This window comes from Rhipicephalus microplus, chromosome 9, assembly GCF_043290135.1.
Source record: "Rhipicephalus microplus isolate Deutch F79 chromosome 9, USDA_Rmic, whole genome shotgun sequence".
Taxonomy (NCBI): domain Eukaryota; kingdom Metazoa; phylum Arthropoda; class Arachnida; order Ixodida; family Ixodidae; genus Rhipicephalus; species Rhipicephalus microplus.
In genome coordinates this window covers 61,179,037-61,206,978 of record NC_134708.1, presented here as the reverse complement: position 1 = coordinate 61,206,978, position 27,942 = coordinate 61,179,037, and the positions used below count along the sequence as shown (strand labels likewise).

General features: G+C 46.0%; 1 protein-coding gene across 2 annotated transcripts in view; it reads left to right on the top strand.

Annotated features, from left to right (window-relative positions):
- Pxn (Peroxidasin) overlaps window positions 1–27,942 on the top strand; it is a 96,200-nt gene that overhangs the window by 20,760 nt on the left and 47,498 nt on the right. The window contains exons 5-11 of one of the 2 annotated variants that reach the window (XM_037415247.2): window positions 2,425–2,496; window positions 2,617–2,688; window positions 7,099–7,262; window positions 10,205–10,322; window positions 22,642–22,832; window positions 24,382–24,660; window positions 26,808–26,924. In XM_037415247.2, coding sequence (XP_037271144.2) covers window positions 2,425–2,496; window positions 2,617–2,688; window positions 7,099–7,262; window positions 10,205–10,322; window positions 22,642–22,832; window positions 24,382–24,660; window positions 26,808–26,924 — 1,013 coding nt within the window. The remainder of the gene's footprint in view (window positions 1–2,424; window positions 2,497–2,616; window positions 2,689–7,098; window positions 7,263–10,204; window positions 10,323–22,641; window positions 22,833–24,381; window positions 24,661–26,807; window positions 26,925–27,942) is intronic. The other variant, XM_075873716.1, reaches the window with a different exon arrangement.

Here is a 27,942-nt window from a genome sequence, read left to right as displayed (position 1 = left end):
TCTAATCCAAGCGAAAGTTGTTTGGAAAAAGTGTTAACAACTTAGAGTACTTAGTACTTCACTATGGTATAGCCAATGCCGTCCCAGGATATGCGCAGACTATAGATAATCAAGAAGGCAGTCACTAATCTGAGCTCAAGTTGTTTAAAAAAAGTGGTAGGATTTAGAGTACTTAGTACTCCACTATGGGATAGCAAATGCCATCCCAGGATATACACATACTTTATGTAATTAAGAAGGCTGTCACTAATCCGAGCTCAAGTTGTTTAGAAAAAGTGATAACGATTTACAGTACTTAGTATTCTACTATGGGAAAGCAAATGCCGTCCCAGGATATACACAAACTCTAAGGAATTAGGAAGGCAGTCACTCATCCAAGCTTAAGTTTAGAAAAAAGTGGTAGCGATTACGAGCACTTGGTACTCTACTATGGGGAAGCGAATGCCGTCGCAGAATATACACAGGCTTTAGGGAATGAATAAGGCAGTCATTAATCTGAGCTCAAGTTGTTTAGAAAAAGTGGTAACGATTTAGAGTGCTTAGTACTGTACTATGGGAAAGTAAATACCGTCCCAGGATATACACAGACTTTAGAGATTGATTTATATGTGGGGTTTAACGTCCCAAAACCACCGTATGATTATGAGAGACGCCGTAGTGGAGGGCTCCGGAAATTTCGACCACCTGGGGTTCTTTAACGTGCACCCAAATCTGAGCACACGGGCCTACAACATTGCCGCCTCCATCGGAAATGCAGCCGCCGCAGCCGGGATTCGAACCCGCGCCCTGCGGGTCAGCAGCCGAGTACCTTAGCCACCAGACCACCGCGGCGGGGCAGACTTTAGAGAATGAAGAAGGCAGTCACTTATCCGAGCTGAAGTAGGTTAGAAAATGTGGTAACGATTTAGAGTACTAGGTATTCTAATAAGGAAGAGCTTAAAGCCGTCCATCTCACCCTTCATGAGGCCTACACATGATCTTGATACATCACGCCTACTTTATTCAACCGTCCTAATGAACATTAAATTGCAACACTGTACATGTCAAAACCACGATATTATCATGAGTTGTCCCATTGTACTTCGCAGTGAAAAAATGGTTACAAGCAGCGGTTTATTGAGAGAAACATAAGCTTATGCACACAAAATCTCTTTCGTACTTAGCTTTTATTGAAACACAGCTAGTCTAACTCACGTCCTCCGGCGGAACAACGCATAGCTATAGCTGCTTAGGTACAAAGAAGGCCCAGTATCTTTCCACCACTTCAAAAAAAAAAAAAAAAAAGGCAGCATATCCACGGGGTGAATGATGAAGAGAGCGGAGAAGCATTCGTCGGTCCATTCGTTCTTGCTTCCGTCCATCCACCCGTCCATGCGTGCGTCTGTTCGTGCGTCCGCACGTCCACCCGTGCGTCCGTCTCTGCGTTCATCCATGCATCCACCCCTGCGTCCGTCCATGCGTCTGTTCGTGCGTCCGCACGTCCGTGCAGCCATCCATGCGTCCGTCCATGCATCTTTCTGTGTGACCGTTCGTCCATCTAGTCAACCCTCCAAGTACCACCGTCTCGCATCTTTTCATCATATATTCCGCACATAGAAGCACCGCCATCCAGTGGACATTCCAAGGACTAAACGAGATGTGGCACACGCACACTTTCTTACGGCTTGTGCTTCGTATTTACTTCCCACCTTTAACCACCTCGAGTTCAAGGGATAATTCCTGTAGTGCAATTGAGTGTATATTAGGATATATTAGCAATGTCTTGAGAACGAACAATGTAACACATAAGTGTGTTCTCTGTATGTATGATTTTTTCAGAAATAGAATTCTCTTAAACATCTTGCGCATAGGACTTGCTCAAACTCCTACTCCTCAATATTTTCCTCAACCGGATTCAATCGGACTGAGGCTCACGACAATTTCCCTCAACCAGACTCACTCAAGAACTTCTCCAGAAAAGCTTGTGGAGGGGTAGTACAAGGCATCCCCCTACGAGATGCAGCCCTATAGTTAATAACTATTGAAATGGTTTATGAACAATACTGTTTCAAACTACTTGTGAGACGTCAGTGCAAACGAAAATCCAGGTAAGGCCCATGGTAAGGCTGAAGATGAGTAGATAAGTTGGCAACCTTAATAAAACTCACTCATACTTACTCAAGAAATATACCTTGCTCTCTGGACTCACTAAGACTCAGACTCGCCATTTTTTTTGTCTTTTGTGTCGGATTCACTGCGACTTGGACTCCCTAAAATTGTTTTCAACCTGACTTACTCGGAGTCAAGCTCTACAAAGCACTACTCACTAGGAATCACTCAGAGTCACAGCCCAATGTGAGTCTGATTGATTCTGTGTGAGTTGACTCATGACTGAGTTCACTGACCCATGCTCACGAATGCCATCCGTGAATGACTCTTCCGCAGGTCTCTCCAGGAGAACGAGCTCGGGGAGATCGCGGAGGCGCCGTTTCGGATTCTGCTGTCTTTGGAGAGGCTGTGAGCTCTTGTCGCGCGTTCGTGCGCCATCCGCGGCTGAGCATTGAAATGTCGCCGTACTAGTTTGCGAGCCTGTCGGTATGCTATGCCCTCCAACGTCGCTGGCGCCCTCTTTTGCAGGCACCTCAACGACAACCAAGTACGCACGGTCCAGAAGGGAGCCCTGCAGAACCTCAGGCAGCTGAGACGTCTGTAAGAGCGATGTGCATTTTATGAGGCACACTTTGTTTATGATTTCATAGTGCGTTATGACAATCCTCTGCTCGAGTGAGTGTGTGTTTTTCTTTATTATTTTCTTTTACCCTTTTTTTTTTCTTCCTCACTTTTACATCCTCTCACACCTTACCCAGCGCAGAGTAGCCAACCGAAAATCTTTTTTTCTGGTTAACCTCCGTGTTTTTCTCTTGACTTTCCTTTCTCTCATTGCTACTCAAACAAAATTAACAGTGCTCATGCTAATTTTTGAATGAGTTATCAACACATGCGGAAAGACACACAGAAAAGAAGAGAGATGAATTCCAGTGTGTTTTTTTGTTTTTTCAAGCTGAAGAATAATTAGAACATCAATTCCAGATCACCCAGCTTCATAATGCGGCAATTCCTAAGGAAGACAAAAATACCTGAAAACAAGATAGAAGTTGGGTCTCCTCTTTGTCTGGTCTAGTTAATTTTTTTTAAATTTTTGGGTGTCAACTTTCCCAGCTAGCTCCTTTACAGCAACCATACTCGCATGCAGATATAATGTGTATGCTAGTTGCGTATATTGTTTAAGTAGAATGTCTTCAAGGATTAGTTCATTCTGATTAGGATCAGTAAATGTGGGGGCGAATCAATATACAGGATACATTGCAAAAAAGAGAGAACTGTAATTGCTTATCACAGTCTACTATACTGCGATAGGTCGTCTAGTATGCGCTTGTTTTTTTCATGTGCGTGCGTGCGTGTCTACCTCTCTGTAATTTCTTATTTTCTAATTCAGGCACTTAGCAATCACTGTTTCAGTATTGCTTACACGCAAACATTGTTAGACTCAAGCAATAAATAATTACAACTATTCAATGTACGCATTTACTCTGCGGAAAAAGTTTTGATCTGGAACATTCAAGTTTAGTGCAAAAGGAAAATGAGGGTACAAAAGAAGACACTCTCGTGATACACCCAAACTGAAGTACTACCAGCTAGGGAACCACTATATTTTGTTTAATTTAGAAGCTAGACAAGCAGCTATGAGAACAACGCAATAAGTGTTGAAATAGAAGATGACAGAAGGTTACGAGAGTAACATTGTTGTTTGGACTCGATAGAGAAAACAGTTATATATTTGACCATTTTGTTTGTGTTGGGCGGATGAAACGAAATTCAGCTAGATTTTCAATGCATGAGTCAGGTATCCAGTGGTCAAATATAAAGAACCATTGACAGATTGCAAGAGGATACAGACCCAATTGAGGATGGTTGAAAATCCTCCAGAGAAAAAGCAAAAGAAACCAAATTGAGAAATTTGAAAAAATATAAACTTGAGCTGCTTGGCTCGTCCTGGGATGGTATGGGCAGAGTGAAAGTTGTATTGAAAGGAGACGTAAAAGTGAATGAGGAACTGCCTTTCTCTTGACAAAAAATGTTGAGACAGAATTCCTTATTTTTTGCAAATTCGTAAAATATAAAATGACAGGGTGACAATTAGTAGCGAGAGCCATATCATAAAGAACCATCTCCTGAAAGTACGGGAGTACCGTACCAGGGTGAAATTGTCCGCAGCCTTTTTGTAAAATTATCGGGCCGTGGAATCGGCTATGCGAAGAGCGAGGGGGCTGTACGAGGAAAAATTTATCTTTTACTCTCATTTAAACCCTTGCTATGACGTTTTTAGGCTATGTAGAGTGACCCTTGAATATGGAATAAAGAGTACAAATATTAGAGGTTGGATAAAACTAGCAAACTGTCACGTACTAGCTGATATCAACTGGTGCAAGATAAGAATGATTCGGCTCATTGTAGACACGGGCAGGCATCTTACAGTATACATAAGCAAGCCAGCATTCGCGAAAACTTGGGACAAGCAAAGCATCAACAGAGCTAACAGGAAAGAGGTCGTCACGTACTACAGAGTGAATGTTTTATTAAGCGGAAGTCGGTTTTATGTACGCGTAGGACCCACACGTGTGGAAAGGATAGAACACCGTCAGAGGTAAGAGACGCTGTTCCCTCAGCAATAACATTGACGTGACAGCTCTGTATATTTTTTTGCTTTCTATTGCCTTTACGATAATGTAGTTTTCGAATCGATATTACCTGTTGTCCTAGTGCCCGTATAACGTGAGCGGATCCCTTGCTTCTGTGTTTTACGGACGTGCTTACAATTGGACGTACGTAGAGCAACTTCCGCGTAATAAAGCTTTCAGCTCGGATAAACGGGCTGTATGCCGTTCTCTCTCTTCTTATTGCAGACATGTCTGTGCGCTGTATTTCGGGCTTGTTGACAAGCGTATAGAAAACCTTCGTTACGTTCTAGTACGATGGAATATTTCATTCACGCGATGACGCTCGGGGGGCTTTATTGGTCCTCACAAAGTTCGACCAGTCCATAAATTTTGTGTACGCGAGCTGACGTCTCCCTTTATACGAGTGCCAGGTTCTCCCCAGAGTTAATGACACGAGCACATCCCCGTTACCCATCTCCCTCTCCCACCCGCTCCTATCCTAAAAAAATGAAAGTCTGATGTAAAGTATTATTTGCTGCGTATCAGTCTTGTGCACACGCGACCAACCATCAACATTAATTTCTTTCCGCACATTGCCGGAGAATGTGATGCCCTTCCTTCACATATCGCCCTCATTACTGTAATCACTCAAATCAAGGCTGCCGTTGAAAACCTTTTTTGACGTCATGAAATATAACCCCACCCGTCAGTTTTCTGTTCGCCCACCCCTCATGTATTGTGCCATGGGGGAGCTTTGAGGTATTATGAACAAATGAATGAATAATTTTATTTTAAACACTCAGCATCGTGATGTACATTTAGCGGTGTTTTGATGCTCATAAATTTTCAACTAAAAACAGTAAAGAAGATAAAGTTACACGCTTTTGAAGCCTGACTGAACTATGGAGCTTACAAGAAAGGTACACCAATGCAGATTGAGTCCTTTTTCCATCTTTCGTGATTATCTCATTGATTGTTTCTTTCCTCTTTCAAAACAACCACCTTAAACCTTTTGCCTTCTTTCTTTTCTTCTTTCTCTCTTTCTTAATTTCCTACTATATTGCTCTTTATCCTCCTATCCTTCGTCCTCGCCTTAGCGTAATTCCTCCTCAATCTCTTTTCCTTTTGCCGCACCCTCTCTGTACTATATATACTACGCATGGCTATGCTATACTCGGAACTGTTTGACACATGCTACCCGCTTCCTGTGGCACATACCCACTGCGTTTGTGCGCACAACGCCAGCTCGGCCCGACTTCGACAGCTCCGCTATTAAAATACATTGCGTGAGTGTTAGGCTGTAATAGTTGCATCGTGACAGCACACATTTGTGGACTGTAAAAGGATTGAAAACTAACCTATATATTGATGTATTCTGCTTAATGGCATAAGGAGAAAGGTGGAGTATGCTTCGCTGCATTATTATTAGTGTTTCTATACTTGGCGACAACTTATCTTGACATTGACATTGTAGCGTAAGCTGTGGGGCGGGGCTTCTGCGCGTTCGTGTTGCTTCGAAAGTGGTACGGCAGCTTGCGCATGATTTCGGTTTCGCTCGCTCGCATCGGTAACGCGTTTAGATTGATTGATTGATTTGTGGAGTTTAACGTCCCAAAACCACCATATGAATATGAGAGACGCCGTAGCGGAGGGCTCCGGAAATTTAGATTACCTGGGGTTCTTTAACGTGCACCCAAATCTGAGTACACGGGCCTACAACATTTCCGCCTCCATCGGAAATGCAGCCGCCCCAGCCGGGATTCGATCCCGCGACCTGCGGGTCAGCAGCCGAGTACCTTAAGCACTAGACCACCGTGGTCGGGCAACATGTTTAGACAAGTCTTTACACAAAACAAATGTGAATAGAAGAGAAGTTTCGATTGGGCATTGCACACTCAAGTGTCACATCACGAGTATGTTTTTTGAGCGAAGCTTAACAGCGTGTTGCCGTCTGCACACTGACCCACTGCGTCGTAGACGTCATGTTTACTTCGGAGATGAGGTGTGGCGAAAAGGTGACGCTGAAAAAAAGTTGGAAAAAAAAGGAAAGCTTTGTTGCAAACTAAACAATGACCCTATTTTACCTATACGAGTTTCCGTAACTGTTTAGGTATCATAAAAAATAAATCAGCATTTCTTTTTGCGAGAAAAATCAGAGAATTATCAGTAAGCTAGAGCGATAGCAGGCATGCACTTCGGTTCTGTAGTTTCCGCAGAACAAAAAAAATTATTGCCAGGTATATATAACAGTAAACAAAGAGAGAGTTTATATTAGGTGATGTTGTTTTCATGCAGTAATTTTGCAACGCTACTGGAAAAAGAACAATCGGGAACCGTGACAAAAATTTTGCTGTCGAACCGCATGAAACAGCACGAGAGACCACGTCTTGCCTTCGTGCAGGCGCTTGGACGGTAACCCGCTGCTATGCGACTGCGGTCTCGTCTGGTTCACACAGATGCTTCGAGAAAAGCAGACCATTACGCAGGCCAGCGGTCAGTGCTCCCAGCCGGACTCCCTTCGCGACAGACCACTGACGTCACTCGACAGCGGTGATTTTGCTTGCGGTGAGTGCATTAACATCCACTACTTCTCTTGTTACTTGCGATTTGTTCCATTTGGAGTGTGATAAAAATATTGGCAGTGTCGCCTTTCTTAACAGTTAGGTTTTCACTCACTCGCTGAAGCAATCCGATTTTAAATCGAGCGCCCCAGCACTCTTGGAGTTACATAGCGTCGTAATCCTAAAGCCTGTCACACGGCTTCTTATGCATTAGTCTAAGATGGCTCGAAAGTGAGCGTCATTATTGTTGTGTCGTTTCTCAGTCGGTTTTATTGATTCAATGATTCAGCCCCTATCCCTCTGAAACTTATCTGTTCTTCAGATGGTTCTGCAGCGCCTCTGGGATCACCCCCTTTTGAGCAAGCGTCGATGTCAAGTGATGACGACATTACGAGACGTCATGTTATGCGATTGAATAGAAATTTTACAAGATTAAAAAATATAACCACAAATTTTGGTGAATAATGAGATCTAATTGACTATCGTGCTAAGGAAAGCATAGGTGGCTTTACTAAGAGTTATTGTAATGTGAACGTCAAGAAAGAAAAGTGGCCGAAGAGATAGGTTGCAAGGGCAGGAACTGAACCTGCGACCTCCGAATAACGCGTCCGATGCTCTACCAACTGAGCTATCCCCCTCGTCCACTTTATGGGGTATATATGTGCATTAAACGTGGGAGCTTCCGTCAAAGACACCAGTAGACCATGACGGCGAGTGTAGAACACTCTTTATCTGCCTGTTTGGCGTCACGTAGTACGGGAACGGAGTACGAGCTGGCACCTGACAAATAATTCTTTGTATACCACTTGAAGGCACCAAGCCTGCCATAACGAGACTCTCGCTATGTATCAAGGAAAAAAAACAAGATGTGTACACGTACAGTTCTTTTCTGCATTTTGGTGATGTGTGACGTCTTAACGACTCCATCACATGATCTTTCGCATCATTTATGCTAACGTCTTCTGTGGCTTCTCGGGCTTAATGAGGCATTCAGGACTCTCGCCTGAAAATGTACCGTGATAGCTTACCAGTTAAAGAGTTGGCTTGCTAGGTTCAAGGCACACTACATCGCAAGAACGTGCAACGGTTGGGAGGAACACAAACGATTACGATGAATGGTAACTTTGAACAAGCTTTATTGGAAAACTGCAAGTATATTTACATTGTCAAAATCAGAGTTCATCCACTGCGCATGCATAGATACGCCATCTCATTATGAGTAAGTTAGGGAAGCCACACTTACACATTCCTCTCCAGACAGGCAATGCTTTCTGCTTCAATACTACATCCACGTTTCGCTCTTCTTAATAGCGGAGGTGTTGTTAAAATCGCGAGAGCAGACCTTACAGGTTATGCAATGAGTGGCTAAGAGACCTTAAAAAATCTTTCGATCACGCGTGTTTCTTGTATTGTTCGCATGCTCCTTTAGAATAAGTAGCAACAAGCCCAACTAATCACTTTAATCAGGTTCAAGGACATGGGTTCGATTCCCTGCCATGACAGCAGCCACATTTTAGGAGGAGCGGTTACTTGAAAAAAAAAACAGCAATGGGAATCCTTACTCTTTTGTTTTTAGCAGTGAGCTTGTCACAAGAGCCCCATTTCCACATAAATGCTGTTAACTCATTCACACCGGGGTTCCACTGATTTTTTATTCGGTTATTCTTTTTAATTGAGATGAATTCGAAGTAAAATAAAATACCAACAAGCACACTTCAGATATTTAAACATTTTGCTGAGCAATGCTTTTCTCCGGAATTGGGTTGAGCAGACAGTGTGAACACAGATAGGGGATAGTGTATTGAATTGGGGGGGAAGGGTTGAGGCTGAAAAAGGCTTTAGGGTGAGGGGACTATTGCTTTTGTCGTCCCTCCCTTCACTCTAAAACCTCCCCTCCGCTGCAGCAACAGTTAGAGAGGAGTGATATGCGAGCGAGAACACCCGTGCACAAGAACACCAGTTGATGGATGTTTATCCGAATTGCCCCATCTGGCTATGTGTCCTAATCACAGTCCAACAGAAAACTTGGTGGCTTTCACCAGTTGAAATATTTATGGAAAAGAGCCTGAGGGAACTTAGGACTGTACAGGCAGCAACACTGGATACAGCCGCAGGAATTAGAGCTCAAAGACCTGCATTATTTGATATTTTAAAGTAATGTAAATGTTTTGCAAAAGAAGAAAAAAAGAGGTATGGGAACAGTCAATACAAATAGGTAACATCTTTGAAAGTGCGCACAAAAAGTACAAGAATGTTAAATGTAAAATTGTGTGATCACATGGATTCGCATTATGTTACAACGGTTCCTTATTCAATTGTGCATTATGTTCAGTAGAAAAAGTCTTATTTGATATGTGAATTTATGAAATAGAGTACAGGAGTTTACTTCGAAAGTCACGCGATTTATTTGAGATACGTATTGCACAGCTAATTGTGCGAAATGTACATGTTCAAGCAGGTTATTGCGTATCGCTCGATTGATGTGGTGTGCATACTGTGCCTGAATCTCATAGCAGTGGTGGCCTTTCGTCTGTAATAACTCTCTGAAGTGTTCGGTCCTGCTTGGAACGTTGAACAAGGTTTCAAGAATGACAATTTTTTTCCTGTCTCAATCATATAAAGTTAGGCTAATGCATATTTTACTTCCTTCAACTCGCTATGAAGGCACGCAGAACGTGAGTTGACACATGGTGCTTAGCGGCAGTGCATCGTGCCGTGAGATGGTTGTAACATTATGGTTTCATTTGCAATATATAAACTCCTTTTTTTGTAGGCCAACTGCTGCGCGCTTCTATCCCTGTTCTCGTCCTTGTGCAACATCCAAAAAGTGGTTCTCTTGTCATTCATAGTGTTCATTCTGGTGTATGCTATGACTTCATATGTTTGTCTCCATTAGAGGCCACATTGACAAACACTTAGTATTCTAAAAATGCTTCCCTTCCCCAGAGAGGCCACGCATTGTGCAAGAGCCACAACCCCAAGAAGTGGAGTTAGGTGAACCCGCCAACCTGACGTGCAAGGCAGAAGGACAACCCCGACCAGACATCTACTGGACCCAGAACGGGTACGGCAAAGACGTCGTAGCAGCTCACACGTTATCTCTGTTCTCTTCTGTTCTAACTGGCTTCCTGTGAAAAGGTTGAGGTATATATTACTTCAACTACTTCATTTATATAAGTTCGTGAGCGTAAGAAACAAGGTCATCCATAAACGAAAGCAAGAAAAAAAAACATATATAGAAAACTGAAACATTGATAATAACGTACCATACTGCACCTCCCCCCAATCTGTGGTTCTTCTGTGAGCTACTCACCGACAAAAGGTACGGTCTCGAAATTCGTGCATCCAGAGGCTTTCGTCCAAGGAACATGTCCCCGTAAACCATGCGAATCGTCTATTGTCCGAAAATTGGCTCCTTTTATCTTGTCAAGGCATGCGGAAAACTTGACGGCGTGTTCCAGCAGTAGTCATACGTCATCCTCGTGTCTTTCGTACCTTCCATTCAATTACAGAGTTCTTCCCCTGCCACGTTTCATATTGCCACGTTTCATGGGAACCACCAACGTTTCATGGGTCATCGTTTGAAGACCCGGAAACCTGGCTAGAAACATACGACCGTGTGGCCACCCTAAACCACTGGGCAATGAAGAAAAGCTCCGTCGTGTGTACTTCTACCTAGAAGACACCACAAGGACCTGGCTAGTTAATCGGGAGTCCACGCTCCGAACGTAGGATGTCTTCTGCGGCGCATTTCTGCAAACGTTCGCGAGCGTCGCTCGCAATGAGAGGGCCGCTGCTCTACTAGAGACCCGGGTTCAGCTACCAAACGAAAAGGTTGGAATTTTCACAGAGGAGATGACCCGCCGATTTCGTCACGCTGACCCAGACATGCCTGAGAAGAATAAAGTTCGTTTCCTCATGCGAGGGGTCAAACAGGAGCTCTTCGCGGGACTAATGAGGAATCCACCGAACACCGTCCAAGAACTTGTATCCGAGGCGACCACCATTGAAAAAACCCTGGACATGCGCACCAGACAGTATAATCGTCGCCTGACTCTAGAATGCGCTGCTGCTCAAGCCAGTGACTCCGAAAACCTGCGTGAAACGATCCGAACGATCGTGCGGGAAGAGCTGCGCAAACTGTTGCCTTCTGCGCAACCTCAAGTGGATTCGATCGCCGACATTGTGCGAGAAGTTCGGCAATCACTTCGAATTCCCCAAACACCGCTACCCAAGCCAGAAACTATGAGCTACGCCGCTGCAGTGCGCCACAACGCTCCTCCCCGTCCACGCCAAAACGCCGCCCCGTCGCACTTGCGTCGCCAGACACCACCGCCGCCACCACCCCATCGACGACCTACCGTTCGCCAGCGGGCCAGCGCAGTGCGCCGAGGAAAACCGACGTTTGGCGCACCCCTGACCACCGCCCACTGTGCTACCACTGCGGCGAGGCCGGGCACACTTACCGCCGTTGCCAGTACCGACAGATGGGACCGCGTGGCTTCGCCGTCAATGCACCACTTCCGCAGCCAGAGGAACGGCCACGTGACATCGCCGACTACCTGACAGGAACTCAATGGACACCACGAAGTCCTTCCCGTTCGCCGTCGCCCAGCCGCCGCATGTCACCGCACCCCCGGCAGTTCTCCAGCCCAACGCGGGGCTGGTCTCCTAGCCCGTATCCGGGAAACTAAGGGCAGCAACCAGTGGAGGTGCGGTTGCTGTGCGACGAACTACCGAAGATCCTCCTCCGACGACGACGCCGCGACGGAGCTTTCCGAACACAACGCCTACCAGGCAGAGCCCTGACGGCGAAAGCTCACTTACCGAAGGTGGCCTGACGACGCAACATGGAAGCAGCGGAACAAGCCGACGCAGCCGTGACCCGACGCCACGCCCTAACTGTAATGCGAGACGGCGAATTAGCGACCTCGACGTTCTTATCGACGGCCACAGTGTGACCGCTCTCGTCGATACTGGAGCCGACTATTCTGTCATCAGTGGGTCGTTCGCCGCGAAGTTAAAGAAAGTTAGGACAGCTTGGAAAGGCCCTGAAATCCGCACAGCCGGAGGTCATCTCGTAACGCCTGCAGGAATCTGCACAGCGAGAGTCACCATTAACGGCCGTATTTATCGTACAGACTTCGTAGTCCTACAGCGTTGCTCGAGAGATGTCATCCTTGGCATGGACTTCTTATGCCTCCATGGTGCTGTCATCAACCTAAAAACAAAGTCGATAACGTTATCTACAGAAGAAGCACTACCGCCGCGCACGCCGTCTGGACATCATGCCTTGAATGTGCTGGAAGAACAAGTCACCATTCCGCCTCGCTCAAGCGTCATTATTTCAGTCGGCGCTCCTGAATCACCTGACTTCGAAGGCGTCGTTGAAGGCAGTCAGCATCTGTTGGTCACCCGAAATATTTGCGTCGCAAGAGGAATTGCAGAGTTGCGGGGAGGCAAAGCAACGGTTATGCTCACAAATTTCAGCAATGAGTACAAACATGTGAACAAAGGAACAACGGTCGCATACATCGAAGAAATTGTCGAAGCCACCAGTGCTTTCGCCCTCGCCGATTCTGCGGAACCTGCTCAGAGGAACCAAGCCCCTCCCATAACTTTCGACGTCAATCCCAGACTTCCGAACGATAAGCAAGAACAGCTCAAGGCCCTGCTCCTGCCATACGAAGATTGCTTTTCGTCGTCATCGAAAATTCGGCAAACCCCAATCACAAAACTTCGCATCATAACCGAAGAAAATGTCAGACCACTCCGTCAGAGTCCGTACAGGGTTTCGACGCGAGAACGTGAGGCCATGAAGAGACAAGTTGATGAAATGCTGCGGGATGACATTATCCAGCCGTCCAAGAGTCCGTGGGCATCCCCCGCGGTGTTAGTGAAGAAAAAGGATGGGACCCTACGTTTCTGCGTCGATTATCGCCTCCTGAACAAAATCACAAGAAAAGACGTGTATCCTCTCCCACGAATAGACGACGCACTTGATCGGCTTCATAACGCCAAGTACTTTTCGTCAATGGACCTCAAGACTGGCTATTGACAAATTGAAGTCGACGAAATAGACCGAGAGAAGACGGCGTTTATAACACCGGATGGCCTCTTCGAGTTTAAGGTGATGCCCTTCGGCCTTTGCTCAGCGCCTGCAACTTTTCAACGCGTTATGGATACAGTACTGGCAGGATTGAAGTGGCAGACTTGCCTTGTGTACTTGGACGACGTCGTCGTGTTCTCCTCGAGTTTCGACGAGCATCTTCGGCGCCTTGAAGCTGTACTTCAAGCCATCAAGACGTCCGGACTCACACTGAAGCCAGAAAAGTGCAGATTTGCGTACGAGGAGCTCTTGTTTCTGGGGCACGTTATCAGCAAGTCTGGAGTTCGTCCCGATCCATGGAAAACAGCCGCCACCGCCGACTTCTCGCCGCCCACTGACAAGAAGGCGGTGCGCTGATTTCTGGGCCTGTGCACCTATTATAGGTGGTTCGTGAAAAACTTCGCCCGCATCGCCGATCCTCTCACTTACCTTACCAAGGCCTACGTGGAGCTCAAGTGGGAAACGCCACAGGAACACGCTTTCCAGGAGCTAAAACATCGCCTCCAGACGCCTCCGTTACTTGCTCATTTCGACGAATTTGCCGAGACAGAAATACATACTGACGCAAGCAGCGTAGGTCTTGGCGCCGTTCTTGTGCAGAGGGCTGACGGACTTGAAAGGCTTATAAGTTACGCCAGCCGATCGCTATCCAAAGCAGAAGTAAATTATTCCACAACAGAAAAGGAGTGCCTCGCCATCATCTGGGCTACGTCGAAATTTCGCCCCTACCTCTACGGCAGGCCCTTCAAAGTTGTGAGCGACCCCCACGCGTTGTGTTGGCTAGCCACCTTGAAGGACCCTTCAGGTCGCCTCGCACGATGGAGACTGAGACTTCAAGAATATGACATTACTGTCATTTACAAGTCCGGCAAAAAACACTCCGACGCCGACTGTCTCTCTCGTGCGCCTGTCGACCAACCGCTACCCGACGACCCGGATGACGAGTACTTCTTGGGAACGATAACTACCGATGACTTCGCTGAACGACAGCGGGCCCACCCGGAACTTTAGGCCCTAATAGAATACCTCGAAGGCAGGACCGCCGAAGTCCTGAAGGTATTCAAGCGCGCACTTGCGTCGTTCTTTCTACGAAACAGTCTTCTACAAAAGAAAAACTTTTCACCGCTTCGAGCTAAGTACCTCCTTTTGGTGCCTTCAGCCCTGCGACCAGAACTCTTGCAGCCCCTGCACGACGATCCGACGGCAGGGCACCTCGGTGTTTCTCGCACGCTCGCGAGGATACAAGAAAGGTACTACTGGCCACGTCTTACCACCGACGTCACTCGTTATGTGAGGACATGCCGGGACTGTTAGCGACGCAAGACACCGCCTACAAGGCCAGCGGGACTTCTGCAGCCAATTGATCCACCTTGCCGACCTTTCCAGCAGATTAGTATGGACCTACTGGGGCCGTTCCCTACGTCGGCTTTCGGAAACAAGTGGATCGTGGTAGCTACCGACTACCTCACCAGCTACGCCGAGACAAAAGCCCTTCCAAAAGGCAGTGCATCCGAGGTAGCTAAGTTCTTCGTCGAAAATATCGTCCTACGTCACGGCGCCTCGGAGGTCCTTATCACCGACAGAGGAACGGCATTCACTGCCGACTTAACTCAAGCGATCTTGGCATACAGCCAAACAAACCACCGCCGGACGACAGCGTACCACCCACAGACCAACGGCCTCACCGAGCGGCTTAACAAGACGATCGCCGACGTGCTGTCTATGTACGTCGATGTCGAACACAAGACGTGGGACGCCATTCTTCCGTATGTGACCTTCGCATACAACACGGCGGTGCAGGAGACGACGCAGATATCTCCATACAAATTGGTCTACGGAAGGAGCCCGGCAACGACGCTCGATGCCATGTTACCCAACGTCACCGACGAAGAAAACCTCGATGTGAGCGAGTACCTTCAACGCGCCGAAGAAGCCCGACAACTTGCGCGTCTCCGTATCAAGAATCAACAGACGACCGACAGCCACCGTTACAATCTTCGACGACGCTTCGTGGAATACCAGCCCGGTGAACGTGTTTGGGTGTGGACGCCGATACGCCGACGTGGACTAAGTAAAAAGCTTCTGGGACGGTGCTTCGGACCGTACAGGGTGGTTCGACGTCTCGGCCCACTTGATTACGAGGTTGTCCCCGACGGCATCACGAACTCTCAACGACGCCGATCGCGACCTGAAGTCGTCCTTGTCGCGCACCTCAAGCCGTTGCACGCGCGTTAACAAACTGAAACAGTGTTTTTTTGTATTATTGTTGTATCATAATTTTTTATTGTACTTTCTTGCATTATTGTCGTACCTTCATGTTTAGTTAAAGCATCGGGACGATGCCTTTTTCGGAGGGGGGCAATGCCACGTTCCATTTCCCAAGTTTTTGTTATCGTCCCAAAACACCACACGATTCTCAGCGCAAACCGCGCCTGCAGTTTTCGAGAAGGTTCCGGACTGTAGTAGATCATTTCGATAAGATCACGCCCACTGTGCAAACGGTACAGATTATTCTGGAACCTACGCCAGCGCCAGCGATAACGCTAGAACATTCGACGGCAAGAGTATAAATGCCGACGCGCTTCGCCGCTTGTCAGTTGTTGAACGAAGGCCGACGCTTCATTCGCCGCTATCAGTCCGAGACTGCTATCTGTGCAAGACTGCTACTGTGATTGGACGTTCCGTTTACTGGGCACAGGTTCGCCCAAATAAACAGTTAAATCGCAACACGAAGTCTCCTGTCTTCGGCCTTGTCACGACCCCGTGACAATATCTAGGACTGCACATTTGGACAGCATAAGAGAGAGGCAGGAGCAGAAGAGAAATGCGAGATATTAGGTTTGAAATTTTAGTTTGTTTGAAGATTTCTGTTTGCTAGACTGTCTACTGCAAGTGTACTACGTGAAATGCCCGCTACACCATAATTCTTCCTTCTGCTGATTTGCGAAGTATCACTACGCATCCAGGTGACACGGGTATACCTGAGCAGCTGCACACTCGAGAAGCATGTCTTGTTGGGCTAGTTGGTAGGACATATTGAAATTTAAACTGCGCATAAGACGAGACCCCACAGAAGATGCAGACACGACGAACGCAGACTTACAACTGAATTGTTGAAATCGTACATTCTTGCCTTTACAAACAATGCGCATGCGCGAAAAGCAGTCATGACCGCACAATGCTAGTACCCTCCCCCGCTAGGTCCCTAATAAAGCTCATTCTCGAAGCGAGACAGATGTCTCACTGGTGTTCTTATCCTCCTGAGACCCAGCGTGAGTTAAGGATAATGATTTTTGGTGAAACTCCCAAAAATGACTTTTCTTGGTACGATGGTAAAAAGTGTCATCCAGTTTTCTGGCATCGTACATTGCTTGGGCGTGGCCAATTGTCCAATGTATTGGACATCGGGTCTGAAGGTGTCTGTTGTCGGTTGATGATATTGGAGCAAGCATGAAAAAGAAATTGTTTCATTTGGTATAAAAGAATGCACACAAATTAAAAACTTTGTAAAATATTGATGGACAACATCATACAAACGACGCACAAGAATGGAGCTTGATTCCAAAACAACTTGTGATTCCAAAAGAACTTGTGGAAGAAACACTTTTTGCATGACTTTCATAATCGTAACAATTCCGCGTACTTTGCACCCCGAAAAATATTCATGAAAACGGTAGTACTCTTCATACAATCCCAACATCATTTCGAGTGTGCTTTCTCAAAGCAGTGCCTTTCTTTTGTGATGCAAAAAAAAAGTTTGCATTTGGTACAAAAAAATTTAGTTTTCATTGAGCAGCCCTCCCATCTACAACGAGCAGCATTGGGGATGTCGGCAAGCCTTGGCATGTGGCCCACGGTTTTTGTTCTCACCTCACTTGGAGGCAGGGGAGCTCGTTTTTCTGGAGGAGACCAGAGTGCGTCGTCATCGTCACTGCTCAACTGGCTCATCTGGGCCACAAGCACGTCAGCGACTGACATCCGAAAGTCAAGGAACTTTAAAATGTCTTTTTTCTGTTTGCGCAAGCTGGACATGTCTTGCATGTACAAGATCCAAGCGTTGCAGAGTGCGATGTCAAACAGGTGAAAAATACAGCGTATCGTCCACTTCTTTACACGGGCTTTCATACGGTAGAAGCTTAGCATGCGGTCGGCCATATCGACTCCTCCCATGTTAGCATTGTATGCCTGGACAATGTGGGGCCTCGGGACATCTATGTGCCTTTTTTCTTTGGCACACCAGCGTCTGCAAGTGTCTTGTGGTTCTTTTCCATGCAACGACGACATCAGTGTCACCGGCTTGTTGTCATACCATCTGACAACAACCTGTTTATCGTCGTTTCGGACCCACATCTCTGATGCGCCACGACCCCTCTGTTTAAGCTGCGATTCCGACGAAAGCTTTACAGTCTTTGGCACACGATTGTTCATAACTGTGCCGGTTGCTGCAATCCCTTTTTCGGCCAGCTTGTCGAGTAGCCCTGAAGAAGCGAAATACCTGTCGAAAAAAAGCTTCGTTCCTTTGGTTAGACTCTGTATCAGCCTCAGTACCGCGGATTCACCAATGCCTGAGCTCCCAGGGTGAAGAAGCGACTTTTTTCCCTGATAGATTTCAAAGTCAAGGATAAAGCCAGAGGGACTAGCCAACACAAAGTTTTTTAACCCTTCTGGGTTAGGTTTCCTTGGAACAAACTGCTTCAGGTGGGTACGCCCAGTGAAAGGTATCATTTGCTCGTCAATACTCAAAAGTTCTTCGCGAGGAAGACGCAGACACCCATTTTGTACCTCAACAACAAGCGGCCGTATCCTCCACAACCTGTCCTGCGCTTTCGTGGCATCATCTACGTCAAGGGCATTCACAACTTTGAGTCGCGACCTCAGTGTGAAAAAACGCTCTCTTGTCATGTGGTTTGCAACTAAAGGCACTTTCGTTCGTTTTGCCCAGTACATACGAATTTGAGGGTACCCAAGACACGACATTGTGATCGAAAGAGCAAAAAATACTTTCAGCTCTTCAGGAGTCGTGCAAAGGCTCTTCCCGGTCTCGACCACATGTGCAGTGTTCATAGCGGTAGACATCGTCTCCCACATTTCATCCGAAATGTATTCTTGAAAGTACTCGAACGGTCGCCACAGGGCTCGCACTTCACCGCTGTCTGAGGTGACGTTGAAGTCCGGCAGCCATGCCTGGGGAGAACTGCAAGTAAAGGGCGTTTATTTGTTTATTTGTTTTTTTATTTATTTATTCACTTATTTATTTATTTATTTATTTGCTTCTTACAAGAAGCATTACAAGAAGCTGGTACTGTGCTAGAAAAGACGTTTCTCAAACGACGAGGGCGAAATATTTGTTTTGAAATTAAGGTAAGCTCGCGTCTTCGTCACCAGAAATAGTAAGTCATACCTGTCGGTGGTTTTCCAAAGCGCGGCCCTTTTTGGAGCAGCAGGTGCAGTGTGTACGGGTTCCTCGTCACTGCTGTCAACATCCGGTTCTAAATCTTTCTCCAGGTCATCCAAAACGGCAACGTCCTCAGGCGCTTCTTCATCGCTGTCAGACAGGTCCAAGTCGGATGATTCCCTGGCTGCAATTCTTTCGAGTATTCGCTCGGCCGTTTCGTCACAAACGCGTGGTCGGTTTCCTGTAAAAAAAAACAGTAATAACACTTTTACCAAAAAAAAAACGAGACAGCGAAATACAGGCAGACCATTAAGCAAATAAAAACATATTGAAAGAAACGAACGGGCAAAAAAATGTGGGTTCGGTCCCGTTGTCCAATAAATTGTACATCACTATCCCATGGAGATGTAGAAACTACGGATGCAATTATGTACCCGCCTCGCAAATTAACGCGTTCTGGGTACGTTATACTTTCTTTCTGGTCGCAAAAATCATGGCAAAAGACTCGAAAAGTAGAAAAATCTCACTTACTTTCACGCACGCTGCCGTAAAACGCCGCGCCGCTGAAGGCTGCCATCTTGACTGCGTCCCACTAGGCTTGCTCTCGACCAATTTTTGTCCCACGCCGCTGGTGGCGCTAGTAGTTGTCCTATTTGTTGGACAGCCGGTTTCAGGGGCGTCAGAACAGCCATTATTTCTGTACTTTCCCAGAACCGTTGTCCAATAAATTGGACAAAATCTCCATAGCGGGGTCTCAGGAGGGCCATGCCTTGCAATTCACGAATCTTCGTAGATTTTGCGTGCTCTTCGGGCCCTTATGAAGCACTAAATGTTTAGTGCTGCTAAAAATGGCCTTGAGAAGTTTTACTATGAACTGGCAGGAGCTTTGCGTTATCATCGCCTAGTGAATAGTTCTGTTCCAATAAACACCTATAATACATCTCCCGTTCTGCCCACATAGGCGATACCACTGGTCCGAAGTAATTCATAGACAACTGAGTCCGTTCTACAAGGTACATACACGCATCTGAGTTTTACGTCGCATCGATATTTTTTTTTATTTTTCCGTGGCAGAAATAGTCCAAAGACCACTTACGGGGTGCTGGGAAAATCACGTCATCCCCGTATTTTTCCGCCGCGCTCTTGAAGTAAAAATAGGCATTTCGGTATTGTGCTTGAAGTCCTCTGTTATTAAGTCTTGTCACCACAACGTCAAAGATAGCTTCTCCTACCAGGTGAATTGTTAATGCACGTTTCCCACAGTAGTTACTCAAAACAGCAGCAGACCCGCCGTTGAAGGTCCTATGCTCTGCGTACCTCTGCCACGGGTGAAAAAAAAAACAGAAAACATAGACGAAAGTTTGCTATAATGTTTTATGTACACAAGATGTCGCATGGCTTGAAGAGCGTGGCAGGAAAACACAGAGCTGATGTCATTTTCTCGGTTACCATAACTTGTCGTGCTACTGCGCCACTTCTACCATGAAAAAACAAAAACAAAAGAAAGATTGTTGTGGCGTAAAACACGGCCCCGTGTATTTACCTTGTGGAACGAAAGTTGTCTACGAATTTCCTCTGACCAGTAGCACGGTCTACGTGGGGCGGACCGGAAGATGTATAAATAAGTGTTTAATGGAACACTATAACTCAATAGACAATAGCACTACAAAACACCTGCCTGTTCATTGTATAAAACTTGTGCCAGAAAGTGCACGCGCATTTTCAGTAGCACTAAGCTGTCGGGGCGAGCGAAGGGCCAAAGAGCACGCAAAATCCTGGACACATTGTGGATACCAACGCATCGCACACATGAGTGCATCAGTTAAACACCTCTCTATGCCCCACCGCGGTGGTCTAGTTGCTAAAATATTCGGCTACTGACCCGAAGGTCGCGGGATTGAATCCCGGCTGCGGCTGCTGCATTTCCAATGGAGGCTGAAATGCTGTAAGCCCGTGTGCTCAGGTTTGGGGGCACGTTAGAGAACCCCAGGTGGTCAAAATTTCCGGAGCCCTCCACTACGGCGTCTCTCATATTCATATGGTGGTTTTGGGACGTTGAACCACACATATCAATGAACACCTGTCTGTGCCTTCGAGAAAGAGTTTGATTTTTCTCCTAAGAAAGGGGCCCCTATAGCAGGGAGCGGCGATGACTGTTTTTTTTTTGCGCATGCGATTTGTTCGAAAAGGCTGAAATGTGTGATTTCAATAAATCAGTCGGCGTTCGTCTTGGCTGCATCTTCTCTGGTGTCGCGTCTAAAGAGCAGTTTGAGTTCGAATCATTTGTATTAAGCGGGCAACTCTGAAACACCTACTCTGGAAATTCAGATGTTCTGACGCCTTGTGCAGGTCTACAGTTATTCCACGCAACATTCTTACAGTGCTTTTTGTGAATGGGGAGGGGTGGGGGTGAGCAATTTCAGACACTGACGTGGCCCCTTTGTAGAACACCTTCTTGGCACGCAGAAGGTCTGGGCTTGATTTTCACTCGAAGCAAACGTCTTCGTTATTTATCCCATTTGCACCATTCGATCAGAATTCTTCACTCATGAACACCGCCGATTTTTCTATCACAACGAACGACACCGACACCGGAATTTCTTCTGAACTGCATCTATTTAATGATGCTGCAATAAAAATGTGCTGATTATTATTGGAACGTACCTAAATTGACCTCTACGAGGATCGATGTACGCGTTGTCCCTTTGATTTTCAGCGTAACAACGCATATTAAATATTCAAGGTATCAAAGACCGGTATTAGCCGAAAGCAGCCATCGTACATATCTACACAGGTAGTTCATCTACATGTAGTTAGTTGCCTGAATATTATTGAAATGGTATGGTAATTAACATGTTGCCGTTGGTGACTCGCACCGTTATTCAGGCAGTTAAGCAAGGCACGCTGTGAATTTCATCGAACACTATACGCCACTTGCTCACACTTGTATACTATTAGTAAAACTGCTATGAAGGCAAGTTAGTACGAATGTCTTGCTTATTACGTTAGAGTCGTTTACAACCCAAAAACAAATAGTAGCTTCACATACAGCTGTCGCTGGGTTTATAAAAAGTGTTTAACAAAACATAATATCTTCCCTCATTGCCCAATCTTATTCAATAGCGAGAAGCACGTCTTGATTATTTCGAGTAGGTGACTTTCTTATACAAGCGCATGCTCGTGTCGCTAGTTTTTGGTCCAAAGCTCGAAATTCCTCGCAAATGAAAGTAAAGCTTACGGCTTCACTGGTGAGAAAAGCATTACATTTCAACAAGAAGCGAGGAACTCCTAATTCACAATACACATCAGCAGTGAAACGGTACTCATGATTAACACGAAAACCATCGAGCTTGACTCTTTGCACAGATGAATGATTAGCGCTGCGCTGTGCTTGCTAATAGCTTGTATCTTTCATTAGGTTATAACCACTTGTAACTGACTAACTTATTTGAATAACTTGCAGCCCAAAGACACCAGTACCGTGAGACAAGAGCACTCAGACACGCTCTTTGCTTGTGTCCTCTTTTATGTCCTTAACAGTATTACTATCTAAATCAGGTCCCGGAAAAAGGAAACTGGGCAAGAAGGTCGAGTGCCCTGGCTACGTCTGCAGAGCTTTCATTGGACGTGAAAATGTGTGTACGTGAAGATACCACACGAGATATATTACATTGGAACACTAGTCTGCATTACATCGTTGACGTGTAATTGCTACTTTATTCAGGTCCTGGGCAAAAAAACTTGAAATAGCAAGAAAACTGCACAAGAAGTTATAGTGTCCTAGCTATAAACGGCACGTTCCGCCGGACATAAATATGAGTGCATTCGAAGATACCGTATCAGAGATCTCGTATTCTAACACTATAGTTTACGTTACAGGGCCGACGTGTACTTCGGAGGTCGGAGCGATATTGATATGCTCGAAGACGGAACGCTGGTTATTCGCTCTGCCAAAGAAGACCATGAAGGAGTCTACAGGTGCAAAGCGGAGAACGCGGCTGGAGCGGCGATCTCCAGAACTGCGCAGCTAAGCGTCGTAGCAAATTTCGAAAACTACGTAGATAGGCAAGGTAAGTGCGCGGTATAAATTTTCTGTTTCATTTTTGCCTCGGGTAGCCTATCCTAACGGTACTATTTGTAGACGCCTTGGATTTTGGACTCATGACTAGGGTCAAAGCCTTCTTCACTTCTGGCTCTTGGGGCGGTTTTTAAACGTTTGGTTCGGAAAATCATATCTTTTTGAGATGCCAGTGCAAGAAGATAGCCGTGAAGTACCAGAATGATTGATGAGAAAATTAGGACACTAGATTAACAGCTTCTGGTGCTGGCTAAGTAGCGCTCTTGTTGAGAGAAGGCATCTTAGGCTCAAACATGCTAGGCTGAAATACGTGGCGCAAGGTTGACCAAAAGAAAAAAGACGAGACAGAAAGATCGCTCTTTCTGTCTCATCTTTTTTTTTTCTCTTGGTCAACCTTGCACCACGTATTCCAGCCTAATATGTACCAACTAGCCCAACATAACGCACTATCAAACATGCAACACGACATTCATCCCAACAGAAATAAATAGGTGCGAAACGCACACAAGAGGACACACGAGTTCTCTTATTTTGTATTTGTTTTAGATGCGGAAGCATCTTATACTCGCGCCTTGTAGTGCGCCGTCCGCGCCGTCCGCGCGTCCGCACCGCTTCTCGAACATTCGACAGCTGACGCGCGCGCATGCGCCGTCGCGCCGTCGCCCACTCTTCCACCATCTGTGCATCCCTTCCTCCTCTACACACCGCGCGCGCTTCACTCCTCCACCATCTGTGCACCCTTCCTCCTCTACACACCGCGTTCGACATCTACAATTCTCCGGATTCTCCAGTGGACGCGCATGTGGCGTCGCGCTTCGAGAACATTCAACAGCTGACAGTGCATGCGCCGTCGAGCTGTATATATACTCAAGGTCGGCGCTCGCTCGCTCAGTTGCCGCTCGTCGGTTGGTTTGTACGGCGCGTCGACGTCCAAGGTCGCGGTGAAATGAATTCCAACGAATCCACAAACACAATGATCGACGTCCCTTCGACCAGCGCCGCCCTTTCGCATACGTGTGTACGTGTTCACTCATTTAACACCCCCTCCTACAACCACGTTAACCAATTTAGCCATCGACCCAAGTAAGTCGCAATTTAACACCCCATTTCACAACCACGTTAACCAATTTAGCCATCGACCCAAGTAAGTCGCACTTTAACACCCCGTTAACCAATTATATGCTCCGCATCCTCCTCAGTGTTCCCCCGAGGGAAGCTGCGGGCAATTTTAGGCTCCTTACTTTCTTTTATGAGGAATATTTGCCAAATAACTCAGCTTACTATTGTTTTATACAATACTGCTTGCATAAGAGACCGAAGCGTAGCACCAATGCCGTTGTAACTTAACCACAATATAGTGAATCCGGGTATAACGATATACTGGATATAACAAATTAAATAAAAAATGTTTTATATTGCATATTTTGTTGTAAATATATCTTTACAACAAGTTTTTAGGAATAACGAATTTGCTTTCGTGCACAACGCAACTTTGTTATAGTACGTGCCATTTCAGTGCGTGCTTTGCCAATATCGTGCAGATTACGAAAAGCCGCGCATACTGGTGAGCCCCTCCGACGTTTCGGTTATGGCTGGCCGCAGCGTGACGTTACGTTGTCCGGCCACGGGTAGGCCCACGCCACTGGTGACATGGAAGCGGGATGGTGTGCCCTTGCTGCAGCACGCCCGTTACCACGTGTCGCTCACTGCCGGCATGCTACTCATCTCGGCCACCGACCCCAGTGACGCCGGCATCTACCGCTGCACAGCCACCTCACCAATCGGCGAAGACAGCGCTACCATTAGGCTTGACGTGCAGCGTGAGTGGTGTAACACGTACATTTCGTGTATTTTTTTTATTTTGCTCCACCGCGGTGGTCTGGTGGCTAAGGTACTCGGCTGCTGACCCGCAGATCGCGGGATCGAATCTCGGCTGCGGCGGCTGCATTTCCGATGGAGGCGGAAATGCTGTAGGCTCGTGTGCTCAGATTTGGGTGCACGTTAAAGAACCCCATGTGGTAGAAATTTCCGGAGTCCTCCACTACGGCGTCTCTCGTAATCATACGGTGGTTTTGAGGCGTTACACCCCACATACCAATCAATCAATCAACCAATCAATCAATATCTTATGTATTTTACCAAAGCTAAAAGTAGTGTATTTAGCCAAAATTTTCAAGTGTTGGTGCCGCACTTAAATGTTACAATTAGTTAAACAAGTGCAAAACTTGATTGAATACCGTGGTTTGTGTCGTTTCATACTAGTGTAAGTGATCAATGTGTACATAAACATTCGGTCGAGTGTGTGACAGAAAGAATTGCACACACACACACACATATATATATATATATATATATATATATATATATATATATATATATATATATATATATATATATATATATATATATATATATATATATATATATATATATATACAGACACAGAGAGAGAGAAAGAGAGATGTCAAAAGATGTCAAAACAAAGTTAAAAAGTAAGACGGAGAGGAAAAGCAGGGGCGAAAAACAAACAAGATAGTCCAGTTGAAGTAAAAAAAAATAATAATCGCAACGATCAATATATTGAAGCTTTCTCTTTCGAGTGGTACATTTATAACACTATTAGGCAAAACTATGTCTCAATTAGTGAGCAGTTTCGTTTTTCGTATGTGTAGTATATCAATGGGTGCTTGGTACATTTACCAGTTACGTATTACGGAAGTGTACCACCAAGCTCCTTATACCAATTTACCAAAGCAAGCAAGTGACAGGTTACGGCATATTTTTAGCAGTTTCAATCATCAAGGTCAATTGCATTTCACGGCAGATCATTTCGCGCATCGTTATCGGCTTGATTACACCCCCAGAAGAACAGAGGCTTCTCCCACGTTGTGCCCATCAATCCGATCCTGAGCTTCACGCTTCCACGTTATTCTACCCGCCAGATTCTGAACATCACAGGACCCCGCCCACTTTCACTCTCTCCCTCCCACGTTCGCCTTCTCTTGGAATCCTCTAAAGACTTCTCCAGCACAGATGACTTTCGTGAAATTTGCCGAATATGCTGTTGGGCAGTTAATTAAACATAAAAACATTTTTTTAAATTCAAGAACAGGTTTGTGCCAATGTGTGGCGCCATCTACTCTTCTGCCCTGCCATAGAGGTCATCATCACATAATAAAGGTAACAGACACAAGCCTATACAAAGGCACATAGTAGAACAGTCACGCACTGAGTTCAAGTTTTTTTGGTACAGAAATCGGTTCACGCGACGCCAAGTTTGTAAAAAAGAAACATAAGTGTTCACGGAATCAAAATGTCCATACAAAGTGTGAAAGCTCACTAAAACGTCGTAAAAGATTATCGTGTCTCTTAATAGCAGTCTCGGAAATGCTTCACTGCAACTGCAGCAAATAGGCTTTCAGAAAGTTTGCTGGACATTTCGCAACTAACGCAAAGCTAGGAACACGAAGTAAAAAAAAAAAAACATGAAAGAGACGTCTGTCTCTCTCTTCTTCACTTTTTCATGTTCTTAGCTCTGTGGCACTCACGAAATGTTCATAAAACTAAGTGCTGTGTTTATCTCTCTTCCCTCGCTGCTCTCTATCTTTCACCTCCCCCTCTCCCTTCCATGCGCAGGGTAGCAAACCAACTGCTTATAGGCTGGTTAAGCTTCCTGCCATTCTTTCGCTCTTATTTTCCTTCCTTCAGGAAACTAAAGCTACAACTTGCAAAAAAACTAGTTTTTTTTACAGTTTTCACAATAGTTTTCTGCGAAAATGAAAACACAAGAATATTGTAGCTCACTACACCGGTTAAAGTAACAGGAGCACATTTTTTTTTTACTTTTGTGATAATTCTGCTTTGTGATTTGTAGATATCCTTATACTTTTCCGTGCGACTCAGAAGGAAGTCAGTGCTTGTTATAAGCAGTTGAAAAAGTACAGCCCCAGCCTCTCCCTTTCCGCAGAAATACCGTACTTCTTGGAAAGACCACGTGAGCAAGATGTCCTGGAAGGCGAGAACGTCGAGCTTATCTGCAGCGGCGCCGGTTCCCCAGCGCCGGAACTCTCGTGGTACAAGGATGGTATGACGTTACTTACGAATATTTTCAAACGCTTCAATTTTTTTCTGACTGTTCTTAGTCTGCGAGCACTTAAAGAGGGCTCTTTGCATTGCTATTTTTTTAGTGCTTTCTAAGGCGAAGTTGCAATTCTAGCATTGAATAAGTTACGGGGATAGTGTACAAACTCACCATGGTAAGTGATCCGATTAAATGGAAATCGAGAACAGATGCAAGGGGAGCAAACACTACAGAAGACTAAATAAACACTAAACAAACAGCAAGAAGGGCAACAGATAATGGTGAATTCACGCTTGCATTGGCGCGGGACGGGCATCTTTTTGCCCTCGGAGTTCGCATTTAGGGAGCGTATCGATCTATCGATCTATTGGTCCGTCCGTCCACCCGCCCCCCCACCCGCCCGTCCGTCCGTCCGTCTGTCTGTCCGTCCGTCTGCCTGTCCGTCCGTCTGTCCGTCTGTCTGTCTGTCTGTCCGTCCGTCTGTCTGTCTGTCTGTCTGTCTGTCTGTCTGTCCGTCCGTCCATCCGTCCGTCACAAGAAGGTCTAGCTAAACAGCAGATACGCCGAAGAGCTGCTTATTTGTCTACGTTTCGGTCGGAGACGGACATTTCTAAGACTACTCTCCAGAAAACAGTCGGACTCCAACCGAAAGGCTGAACAAAGAACGTTTCCATATACAATGCATGTAGTGCCGCCCCCGGCATGCTGTCAAATACGTCTCCAATTCCAGTGCGAAGACCGAGACAGCAGTTCGGAACTAACACACGATTTTCACCTGAAGCCTGTTTGACTTGGAGCTTGTCATATGCGTGCTGAAAATAAACATGAATTATAGTTAGGTTTAGAACATTTTTGTCAATTAGTCAAGTTTTTTTCCGTACTCATAGCTCCCCCTTCCCGCCCACACGCACAGACAATTTGCCGTATGGCCCGCCACTACGTCAGCTGTCCGCTACTTGGCCCTTCGTCTCAAGTGGTTGCCAACCCTTGCTTTAAGTTGTGCAGTGTCATAATTACACAG